This window comes from Amborella trichopoda, chromosome 3, assembly GCF_054954075.1.
Source record: "Amborella trichopoda isolate Santa Cruz 75 chromosome 3, AtrichopodaSantaCruz75HAP2 v2.0, whole genome shotgun sequence".
In the NCBI taxonomy this organism is placed as follows: Eukaryota; Viridiplantae; Streptophyta; class Magnoliopsida; order Amborellales; family Amborellaceae; genus Amborella; species Amborella trichopoda.
Window position 1 is genome coordinate 48,441,230 of NC_142338.1, and position 13,058 is coordinate 48,454,287.

Sequence of the window (13,058 nt, forward strand, 5' to 3'; positions counted from 1 at the left end):
TCCCTCTTTCTCTGTGTTGATCTCTCAAAAATCTCAGGTCTCTGAATTCCTTTTTCCAGTTTGTTGGGACTTTTTTCAAGCCAAGCATCTTGCTCCTTTGTAAGTTTCATAATGGGATTGAAGAATATCATCACCCATTGGAGCAAGCAAAAATTTTCTCAAACCTAAAGAATTTCTTTAACCTCCAAATTTGGACAGGAGCCTTTTTAACCTGCAAAATATCATTTTATGGTACAGACCACAGAAACCACCGCCAAATCTGGTGAGAGAAATCTGTAGACAGACCTTCACATCTTCCATCTTGATCCTTTGCAAGTTTCACATGATGAGGTTGAACAGTGTCATCACCAATTACGATTGCCAAAACATTCTCAAATCTTTGCTAGCCTACGATTTCACCTCCAAGTTTAGATGCCGGACTTTTCAACCTGCAAAATATCATTCTATAGAGTATAAACCACTTGCAGATATGGGGATTATATACTCTTTTGCAAAAAGAAATCTTGCATATTATTGCACGGAATAGGTGAGTCTGAAGAGCAAAGCACTAGAGTTGCCTCAAAGTAGAGAGAGAAAGTGGCCAACTTTTTTTTTAGAGAGAAGTTAGAGAACTTTGGAGAGGGCGAGTGAAAAAGGGTATATAAAATGGGAAATTCGAACCCCTTTTTTCATAGTGGTGTAGGGTGGCTCTTGGAGGTGAACAGTGGCTATTAATTATTCCCTGTGACGGTTGAGTTCACAACAGTCATATTCCAACTGTCATCAACCGCTGAAACTGCCAACCCACGGTTGTAGCAGCTACAACCCCTATGACAACAATCACTATATCACAACTAGTATTATAGCCGTTGGATCACACACGTAGCCATCCAATGCACCTTTATGAGTCCGAGTCCAGGTCGTGTCTTGCAAAAGTTGGAGCGAGCCACAAGCCCGACCCAAACCCGTGCACTGATTTAAGGGTGTGTTTGTGCTAATATGAGTGTGTGAAGTGCAACCACCCTTGTGCTTATGCACTTGTTTGTATGCGCGCTCCGCACATGTACCGTCACTCTCCTATGTTCTTTGAATACAAGGCATAAGAACATTTTCATATAATTTCCTATGTTCTATGAATACAAAGCATAATGGTGGTATTTAAACCCCGTTATTTTCTCTCTCTATTTATTAAATTTTTTTAAAAAATATATTATTTTGAAATACTATGCGTAATATTTTTCAAAGGGATTGTATACAATGAGATCATTTACCTTTGATACAATTATTTACAACCACCTGATGTGAAATTTGATAGTTTGGATATGTCACAGTTTGAAAAAATTTATTTTGAAATTTGAGTTTGGTCAATGGAATAATTACAACCGTCCAATTTCACATCCAATAGTCGAGATTAATGTGATCACCATGTACCATAGGTAAATGGTCTCATTCTATACTTTCCTTTTTTTAAAACGAAAAATACGATAGGGCCCCATTTTATATACCTTTTCTCACTCGTCCTCTTTCATACTCTCGCGTTGTTTAAGCTTCTCTACCATCTCTCTCCAAAAAAAACTGCTATCTTTCTTTACTTTGAAGCAACTCTGGTGCTCTATGGGCACACTTGTTCTGATTTTCTTTATGACCTGTTTTCAGCTATTCTGATGATTGTTTTGCCCGGTCCACTTTCTTGCACATTGATTTTTTATCAGCAAGATTTTCAAAATGCAGTCTTGAGAACAGCAATTCTAGTGTGGCTGAAACCAGGAAGGTCCACCATCATTCTTTGTGCTTTCATAAAACTTACTCTCACTGAAATTCTATAGCCCTGGTTTCACCTATCATTTTTCAAAAATTTAAAGACAAAATTTTGGGAGAAATTATGGAAGGAAATACGAGTTCTATCAAGTCATGAACTACGATTTCACAAAGCACGATCGTTTTGATGGGACTACTTTCAAGGAGGGGCAACATAAACTGAATTTTATGTCGACCACACTTAAAAGTTGCATGTCATACCCAGCAAAAAGGGCGAACTTACCATTATGGAATGAAGAGGAGGACCCAGAACTATTCAAATTTTGGCAAAAATGGATGGAGGATGATCATATTTGCAAGGGTCATATACCCTCAGTGTGCTTGTTGCTGCTATTTATGACATTTATCATTCAGTGGCATAGATAATGGAAATATCTAACGGAGAAGTTGGGCAACCAATGCTTTCTAATTATTTTAGTTCACTAATAATATGCGCATACTCAACCAAGTGTATGAATTACAACTTATTGCAAAGTGCAAAAATTCAATTAGATGAAGCTTTTCAAATGAGAACTAATATATATATCTGTTCAATTGAACGACTAGCTAAAAAATGTTAATTTTTTTTTAAAATTCAAACAATAGTAAATATATGTTTTAAGTAAAATGAAACAGAACACATGTAAATGAGGTTAAAAAGTAGTAAAAAAAATAGATTTTAAAAAAATTTATTTGTGACTTGGGTATTTTTAAAATAATCCAAAAAGAATGGAAAATGTAAAAAACTACTTTTAAAAATATTTGACAAAATGATGTAACACATAAAAGATAAGTTCAAATAGATTTTTTTTTTTTGAACTTTTTATATTTTTTATTATTTTAAGGTCCTTGAGCTCGGGCTCGTTCAGATATACATAACTTAAACTTACGATCCCTCATAAAAATAATACTTTGAATTTTTTATATTTCTTATTATTATTATTATTATTTTAAGGTCCTTGAGCGCCCAAATATACATAACTAACGATCCCTCATGAAAAGAATACCAAATAAAAGATGAAGCACAAGAGGGTCAATTAATGATGATTTGTACATCTGATCAACCTTTTCCTTTTTGAATTCTTGGGCCAGATCTTGCATCTAATCCGCACCTCCCTTTGAACTTCTTGATAGGACTTTGTGCGTTTGATCCGGACCTCTTTAAAGTTTTAGGTCTTGTACATCGATATTGAGGATTGATGTCTTGTATTCTGAGGAAATAGATCTGCCCAGGTGGAGTAAAAAAGACGACTCCGGCGGGTTGTTAAAATCCCGAAGGCCTTGAGGCCCGGAGGAGTAATCCTGATAGGTTGACTCGACCGAGGTGGCAGCCCCCGAGAAAAAATTCGAATATATCGGTACATGAGATTCGATGTATCTAGGACTTAATATATGTTCGTACAAGGGTATTTTGACAATTTGTACCATCTATTTGATACTCGATATATATTGTTGCTATTGGGGGTTCATCAAGGGTTCAGAGAAAAACGCAGATTGCTTTGTAATAAGAAAGACATGAGGAAGAGGGTTTTTGTAATCCTATTCTCCATTGCTAGCAAAGAAATTCTCATCTACCGTGGACGTAGGCACGTTGCCGAACCATATATATCATTGCGTTGTGGTTGGTTGTTTCTTTCTTTTGTGTTTGTTTCTTCTTTTTAGTTTTTGTGAATTGTTTTTCGTTTCTACAATCCGATCGGGACTTTAAAAAAAAAAAAATTTGGGTCGATGTTATAATCATAGATTAGAATCGACGGCATTTTGGAGATAACATTAAAACATGATAAAAAAAGGCTATAATCGAAAAGAGAGATTGTCTTCAATGAGACCATTTATCTATAATGCAAGGAGGTCATAATTATTTATAATCATTCCACGTGAAATATGATAGCTTGGGTTAGAAGGTTTGGAGATTTTTTTTAAAAAAAATGATAATTGCATTGTATACTTTTTCTTTAAAAAATGATAATTGCATTGTATACTTTTTCTTTAAAATGATAATTGCATTGTATACTTTAAAATGATAATTGCATTGCATTGTATACTTTTTCTTTAAAATGATAATTGCATTGTATACTTTTTCTTTAAAAAATGCGAGTCATTTTTTAAAGGGTGTGGTCTACATAAGGTTGCAACCTTAAGCAATTAAAGTAAGGTGCACCTCTAAATTTTATTATAAGATGTAATTTTGGTGTAAATAAATCTTAGGATGGCTTGAGAATCAATTTTTATTTCTAATTATAAAATTTTAAATTCCAAAAATAATCCAAAGCAAGTAGATCTATAAACACATGAACATATTGAAAATGGATAATCCAGATAATGTGTCGCAAATGCACGATTTTTAGGATTCAAAATCTTGTGTTTTTTCATTTCTGTACATCTTGATGATCACCTCATGATGATTAATTAGTGGGTTTTCAAATATCAAAATAGTATTTTCCAATAGATTTTTGAGGTGTACTTTAATTTTACATTTCAAAGTGGTAATTTTAAAGAGACTTTTCCTTTTTTAAATAAAGCAAAATAAAATAGATATTTTTGAAAAAAATCCCTAATTCTGGAGACATATTAGTACCATATATGTCCAACATGTTCTTTGGAAGCATGTGGTTGATTGATCAACATGTTGCACATCTGGATGATTGAAAGGAATCCCCTGAAATTCACCATCATTTTTTTATGTCTCAGCCAACATCTACCCCTTATTTTCTCCTTCTGCTTTTTCCCATTGCATGCCGGTGTAAGTGACCCTTGTCAAGCTTATTGCCTGCGTTTTCAGCTTTCATGTCTCCTTTCTTTAAGATAAAAAGTTTTTATTCTCTTTTACATGGCAAGTTGAAGTCTACTTTTGAAAAAAACTTTTCAGACAAAAGGAAACGTGGAGATAAATGTCCAAGTGAGCCGTTTTAGCCTTCTTAAAATTATTTCTTTTGGTAGAATTTTAGGCATCAGTATCCATTGTTTAAGACTCGGCTGAGTCCACTATGGACTCGGCTGAGTCCACTATGGATTCGGTCAAGTTACTGGGCCTCACCTAGTGGGCGAGGCTGCGTTGCCTCGAGTTATTTGTACACCTCAAGGCACATAAAAAAATTTTAAAAATTGTAAAATCAATTTCTCACTAGCCCATTTTCATTACCCTCTCTCTGTCCCCCCTTCCTTCTGTCTTTCTCCATTTTGGGTTCTTCTTTGTATCTCTCAACATTCTTGGACTGTACCACTATCTTTCTCTAGGGCATGGTTCTATGTTTTTTTGTGGGGTAATTTAGTGTTATAGAGAAGCGAATGAAAATGCTAATGTTCTCGTCAAAGGAGAAGTCCATACTCTCTCTCTCTCTGTTAGTTATTCATTTATGTAATCTTGTGTCTTTGTTTAAACTTCTTGTATAATCAATGATATGTTGTACGTTACCGTTTTTTAAAAAAAGGCATGTTTCTACCCATTTTTTTCAAAAAATTTAGGAGTTAAATTTTTTGAAAGCATTAATAGGGTAGTGTTTTTGGGAATGAAAATCAGTGTGATGACTTGGGTGTGGAGGTACAACCATCACAACCCTTACATTGTTTTTAGAATAAGAATGGACTCAAGGCTAGATGATCAAGGCCCACTGGTAGGGACCCTTTCCCCATTGAACTACCTAAAAAGTGAAAAAAAAAAAAAGGATCATTGTTTCTTGGATACCACTCTCATTATTCTTGGTTACCAGTCAGCTTTTCTCTCAAGAGAAGAATAGTTTTCTCCTTTGCAACCCCAACTCCATCAACCACTCCTGTTCCTCAAGATAATATGACCTCCGATAAAAAAAATTTAATGGCTCTGACAAAACCATGAGGAAATCGACGAGGTTATTAAGGATTTGCTGAAACTACTGTATTTTGGTAAAGAGAGACTTTGTGGGATATCCATGACTGCGCGGTTCTCGAATGGAGAAAGAAGACAGAGGATTTGGGTGAGAATGAGTTTGTAGGCAGTTGCGCAGGGTAAGAGAGACAGGAGGGAGATGTGGATACGGGGAGGCCAAGTGACCACTAGTTTTCTCTTTTTCTTCTTCTCGTTTTTTTTCAATTATTATTCTTAAAACTCGTACTATTCGGGCGAGTTATTCCAACTCACATGAGTAACTTGTCTTAGGCTTAGGTCTAAGTCCTTGGCTTAAGCTGAGATTTCAAACATTGGTTTAGAGACTCATGGGATTGTATACTATAAGACCATTCACTTTTGGTATAAGACAGTCAATCACTTTTAGATGTTGACGTGAAATTTGATAAATTGAAGTGTCACAAATGTTCAAAAAAATTTATTTTAGATTCTTTGTCCCATCAATAATACATTCCCAATCACCCGATTTCACATTTACGGTCAATAATGAATGTGACCTCTTTATATAAAAAATAAATGGTCTTATTGTATATATTCCTGCGACTTTAATCCATTATATTAGGAGAAACAACACAATAAATGGATGATAAATTTATTTAGAACCAAAGGGAACTGCCCATCTAAAGGAATACATAAATCATTTTATCAAAGGAAATTTTTTCAAATAAATATTCATGAGAGATGATCTATTTAACATTTTACCGATGTAGTTTGACTTAATTTTAAAATATCCATCCAAAGACAAAATATCATAAATTTGAAAAGTTGCAAAGCATGTAAAATACTAAATAGTGCATCGTATATTTTGATAAATTTCCCATTTATAAATAATGTTGAATAGGTACCTATAATTGGCTGCCCAGGGCAATTTATTTGAGCTTTATAATTTACGACGAGACCTTGGTTACTCTGACTTTAGAGTACATGGGGCCTTTTACTCTTGGGATTATCTATAAAGAGTATTTTATCTTTTGTACATGAAAGTTAAAATCATTCACACTTATTAGTTGTTAAATTGTGGATAGCTTGGGGTGAATCACAAAATTCGAAATTTTAAATTGTAGATAGCTTGGGATAAATCATAAAATTCGAAAAAAAAATTTAAAACTGTCTATTCAATGTCACTCTTACAACTGCCTATTTTTAATTTCAGAGACAAATTATAACCTCTATGTACAAAATATAAATGACCTCTTTATAGACAATCCCTTTTTTCTTTCTTGCTTTTCATCATATATCAAAAGATAAATGGCCTCTTTATAGACCATCCCTTTCCTCTTTCGTGCTTTCATCAACATATATGCATGCATGCACATGTACATGATGCATTCGCTTAGACTTCGATACGCATGTACAAGATGCAATCGCTTAGACTTCAATATGCATGAAGAGTTGCTGCACGCAGGCTTTCTTATTAGGGTAGGGATATTAGATTTTTCTTTTTTAAGGACAAATTTTGGAAGATCGGTAAAATTCGCAAAACAAAATTTAAAAAGTTCACAAAAATAGGATACAACAAGAAAAATTAGAAAAAGGTAATAAAGAAAGAGAAGGATAACATAAATATTTTCTTCAATTTTTTTTTTTTTCAATTTTTTTCAACAACCCAAATTTCTAGTTTTCTTACTGACATGCAACTTGTAGCTCTCTCTTACACCTTTTTCTTGCTAGATTATTTTTCTCTTTGACTTAATTTCATTTAATCACAAATATAGTCTCACTAATGACTAAACAACAAAAATTTAGACATACAAGGAAGAAAAATCTTGCCGAAAAATTACATGTTTAAAAAATCTTGCAGAATCTTTGAAAAGAGAGAAAAAAACAGAAATGGAGAGAATAATCCTTATCAACAGTTTTATTTACATTCATATTCAGTCAAAAAAAATTTTGGAAATCATTTTCTTGTTTCGCTTTGAATTTGCACCCGAGTATCCATGTATGGTTCCCACCAGAATAATTAGTCAATTACTGCATCGCGACTTTCATCCTTCACGTAATCACACATTCACAGTTTCATACTACATACTACTGATAAACTAACTCAACACGATCAAAATTTAAAAGAAAATAAAGAAAATTGCCACTTACTTACGATGAAGATCAAAACACAAACGTTTATGCCGATTTTCTGTTGTTATGAGAAGTTGTCAATCCTTGAAGCTTGGTCAGATGCTGAGGTCAAGCCTTTCAGCATTCTGATAATATCAGTAGTATCATCCAAATAATACTTGGCTTTGCTGGGTTTTTTGCCCACCGTGCATGCAAACACTTCTGCAACAGGTGAAAGAGAAGGTCCTGACATTGCATTCGTGATGACCCCGAACATATCCTCATCAGATCTGTCGTCTCCTATGCATAGAACAAAATCGGGGAGCATGCCTTTCTGAAGCATTGTTAAGAGAAGGCGGTCGGCCACAAGACCCTTGTTCACTCCCTGCAAAAGACATAACAACCTGAGAAATTTCTTTCTTTTAATTTTTATTGGGGATTTAACAGTGATATTTTTTGGGGTTATCTTATTTTCGATAATTTAAGAGCCTGAGCATCTTATTGGTGAGGTGGGGGATTGAACAGTCTTGAGAATGTCATTTTTCAATGGACATTTCATTGAATTGAATCTACTTTTTACTTGTCACTGGTTTTCAGACTAAGGGATGATAAAATAAAAGAAAAGAACTTGCCTTTCTGACAATCCTCATCAGAAACATGAGCCATGATTCTCTTTTGTGCTAAGTCAATCCATGAGAGAGAGACAGATAGAGCCCACAAATTTTACATGGGACCCAAAAGGAGAGAGAAGCCACAAACTTACAGTGGCTCAAAAGTAGATAATTCTTCCTTTTGATTCCAAAAAAACAGTATAGATTATATTCCAGATATTGGCGGCAAGGAAGGTACTTTTTCCAGATACCATCCTTTCATTCTGCGATTAATAGATACTTCAAAATTGGTTCCATATCCATATCTCAAAACAAAATATCTCTCAACAATAACAAAAACAAGCTCAGGGACCACGAAAACCATAGTTTCTAGCCGTTTCAGTGCATCATAGGGCTTAGAATATATCACCTGAGGCTTAACTTCTACGATGTGTTGGCCACTTTTAACAGAGACTGGTTCATTGGTTAGCACGCTTTCGAGATGGTCAAGCAGCTCCTTAGCTTGGCAAGAACCAAAGTCAGGATCAGCATATTGGTAGTGCCACACAAGCGCACTCTCTTTGGTTTCAATTGTTGAGCCATCGGTGGTTTCGGTGTACAATTGCATGACTGGCTCTGCTATCGTCTTCCACTCGAAGTCTGTTGCGGATGCACATGTCTCCCATTCTGCATCGCACTTTAACCTGTGTATAAATGATTCAGGGCTCAAGAACATATAGAATTTTTATTTTTGTGTGTGTGTTGGGAGGTGGTGGGAGGGGGGGGGGGGGGGGGGGGGGGGGGGGGGGGAGAGAGACAGAGAGCGCACATTAGAATAGACCAGAAAAAGGGAAAAAAAATAAGAAAAATGAAAAAGTAATTACATCAAAATACATAAAAGGGATCACCAAGAAATGAATCCAAAAGATAATCAATGAAGAAAAATAAGAAACTAACCATTCCAACAGGCATCAAAGAAACCACGACAAAAATGAACAGACAAAATTAATGAAAAAATAACATCAGAAAGCAATTATTTATTAGAAGCAGACATCAGGAAGACACCACAAAAGGGACCAAGAATATAAAAAAGAAAAATACGATTATACCAATATTGTCCGGTGCAAAAAGGCATGGAAATTTACATTTTCAGACTTCTATGATGGAAAACATTAGTGCTGACAAGGACAGGCACACCGATGCAAATGATTCAATACTTATGAGCTCCATGCCTCTATATGTTTCTAGCGTCTTTCTCTCACTCTCTCTCTCTCTCTCTCTCTCTCTCTCTCTCTCTCTCTTTCTTGAATCATGCATGCAAATGCACATATACACAACCACACACTCAAAGAAACATACAAAGAGCTGGTAAAAGTAGCAACATATAACAAACTTGATCAGTGTATAGAACAATAAAAACAAAACTAAACAGATAGGATCATGCAATCCCATACCTTAAAAAGAAGCCATGCTCGGCAGCAATCCCCAGTCCCTCACAGGGAGCAAACCACTCACTCAGAGTCCCCTTATCTCTTCCACTCACCAAAAACACCACATTCTTCGGATCTCTGCACAAACCATTCAGTATCTCAATGGTCTCAGCAGTTGGTGTCTTGCTAATGGAGGCCTGAGGCATCATGGTCCCATCATAATCCAAAAGAATAGCTCTACAATTTGTCCTCTTATATGAAGAAACTAGATGCTCCCCTGAGAGCTTCCTAAAGTTTGGATCAAGAGCTATAACTCTAAAGCCAAGCCCAAACCCAATCCCCCAAAACCTTCTTCTTATGTGGTCTCTACAACTTCTCTCTAAATCTTGCAAAAAGCTTTGGGACCAATACCCCACATCATGGGTACTCACATATCGATAGTGTTTCTCATGTCTAAGTTGCTTCTCTGGTTCAGCGAGCACTATTGCAGAGTCCATGGCCTCTGCGACTGCATCTATGTTCCATGGGTTCACTCTAATTGCTCCACTGAGAGAAGGGGAGCACCCAATAAACTCGGAAACAACCAGCATGCTCTTCTTGGGTAAATTAGAAAGACCGAGAGTCTCATCGAGCTTATCATTGCTCTCTCTACAAATTATGTACTCATAAGGGATCAGATTCATCCCATCCCTCACTGCAGTTACCAAACAACACTCTGCAATCACATAATATGCAATCCTTTCATAGAATTGAAGTGGGTTTTCAATCAAAATCACAGGCTTGTAACCTGGTCTTCCAAACATTTCATTGATTCTCTTAGCTGTGGTATAGGTCTCAGATTGAACCTCTTGGACATCTTTTCCTCTCCCTCTAGCAGGGTTTGCTATTTGAACCAAAACCACCTTCTCTCTAAGCTCAGGGTGTTGCAAAAGAAGTTGCTCCATGGCCAAAAGCTTCAAGCTTATGCCTTTGAATATGTCCATGTCATCAACCCCAAGCATTACAATCTGGTTCTTGAACTGATCCATGAGCTCTGCAACTTTGTGCTCCGTTTCGGGCAAGTTCAAAACGGAACGAAGCTGCCCGATATGGATCCCAACTGGTAATATTTTAATACTTACTGTTCTTCCAAAGTATTCTAAGCCAATATAGCCTCTCTTTGATTCATATCCAATCCCAAGCATTCTACTACAGCAAGAGAGAAAATGTCTCGCATAATCAAAGGTGTGGAACCCAATAAGATCGGAGTTTAGGAGAGCTTTTAGGATATCATCTCTAACAGGTAGAGTTCGATAGATTTCAGAAGAAGGGAACGGACTATGCAGAAAAAACCCAAGTTTAATTCGATTAAATCTCTTTCTCAAGAAGGTGGGGAGAACCATTAAATGATAATCATGGACCCAAACATAGTCATCTTCTGGATTTATAACTTCTCGAACTTTGTCTGCAAAAATTTTATTTACAGAGACATAGGCTTGCCATAGCGATCGATCAAATCGACCGCCAAGATCAGGAGAGAGAGGTAACATGTAGTGAAAAAGGGGCCATAGCTGTTGTTTACAAAATCCATGGTAGAATTTGGTAAAGAGTTCAGGAGAGAGAAACGTGGGCACACATTTGAATCTCTCTAACAAGATTTGAGAGACTTCATCTTGCTCAGATGGGTCAATCTCTTCTTTGAGGCACCCTATGTACATAAATTCCTTCTCTTCTCCAAGGCCATCCCTTAATTGAAGGAGGAGAGAGTCTTCATCCCAACTGAAATCCCAACTACTCTGGTTCGGTCTCCTATGAGCTCGAAGGGGAAGTTGGTTTCCTACGATGATGATTCTTTCTTGACAGATGGAAGAGGGGCCCTCAGAGCCCACACTGTTTGAGCCTTCATCATCTATTTCAGAGAGAAGTCCAGCTACTGTCATAACTCTCGGAAGCCTCTTTCCAACTCGATTGAAGCTAGGAGAATTGCCTGATGTGAGGTCTAGGAGGTTCGAATACGATCTAGATGCCATAGTGAATTCCCAGAGCTCTCTCTCTCTCTCTCTCTCTCTCTCTCTCTCACACACACACACACAGACACACACAGAGTGGTGGGTACAAAATTTGGGTGCTCAGCAGGAGCACTCTCTGTGCTTTAGTGTCACTGGAAGAGCAAAAAGGTAAGTAGTTAGAAAGATATCAATCCGAATAAATAATTCAAAAAAAATCAAAAAGAAAGATCGGTAAATACTTGATTTTGTTCTTACAAATTATTGAACACCGTAAAATTCCATGTTCTCTAACTATTGTAAGTGTTGATTAAAAGAAGGTCATCACTTTGAACTTTGGGAAAGCCCAAGACCGCACAGAGATCAAATCTCCAAACCAGTATTGGTGTTTGACTCAATGAAGGTGTTTCCAGGTGAGCTGAAAAGCCCCATCTCATTCAAGAAGTAACTGATAAATTATTCAATACAAAAACATGTGTTTTGTTTTTCTTCTAGTAAAAAGATTGAGACAACAGAATTACTGGAAAACTACCCCCAACTCAGTTTTTTTTCTTTTTTGGGCAAAGATCACAAAAACGACCTCCACACCAACAAACACCAATACGGATTATCATGTTCTGAATCTATTCACGAATAATAGACTAACATGAATTAATGTAGAGAGAAAAAAAAAAAAAGGAAACCATATCCCAGACGCCCCAATTTCCATTTCTCCTTTCTACTGCAATTCTTTTGAGCTCTGAAGATTTCCAAATAAAATTTCAGGAAATCTTAAATGCAACAACCGATTCCATTAAAAGAAGAATAATAGAAGTACAAAACTAAAATCATAACAGTACTATGCATATAGGGTTTACAAGGGTTTAGAAAGAGAGAGAGAGAGAGATTCATACCTTCACAACTTCCCAGTACCATCAAAATGGAACACAAACACCATTGCAACTGAAGAAAAAAAAAAGAAAAAATAAGCACTGTTTCAGCTTACAGTTTCCATGTTTACAAGAACAGCTGCTGGAAAGAAACAAGGGAAAAAGTCTCTTTTTTCACTCCCATGTACTAGAATTCAGGAAATCAAACAAGGTAGCTCCCCATGTACATGGAGCTATAAACAATATGCTGACTGTGAAAAAATGTTCATTTTAATCTAGAGGGTTCATTATTTAGAAGAAAATCACCTCAAATAGCGGGAGAAATCACAATAATTTTCTCCTGAAACTTATGCAAGCTTCACCAAAGCAAAGGAAAGGCCCTCTTTTGGCATCATAGAGACCTTGGAACCCTTGAAAAGGAAAGTTTCCCTTTCATAGAGAGAGAGAGAACAGTATCAGTAACACTGATGAGA

The 13,058-nt window shown here is 36.2% G+C and overlaps 1 protein-coding gene across 1 annotated transcript; it reads right to left on the minus strand.

Annotated features, from left to right (window-relative positions):
• Positions 1–7,619: 7,619 nt before the first annotated feature.
• LOC18443798 (alpha,alpha-trehalose-phosphate synthase [UDP-forming] 5) lies at positions 7,620–11,841 on the minus strand. The gene is made up of 3 exons (XM_006853980.4): positions 9,756–11,841; positions 8,732–9,005; positions 7,620–8,096 (listed from the first exon to the last, which is right to left on the minus strand). Exons 1-3 carry the CDS (start codon positions 11,738–11,740, stop codon positions 7,797–7,799), a joined length of 2,559 nt encoding a protein of 852 aa, XP_006854042.1. The 5' UTR covers positions 11,741–11,841; the 3' UTR covers positions 7,620–7,796.
• Positions 11,842–13,058: the final 1,217 nt, after the last annotated feature.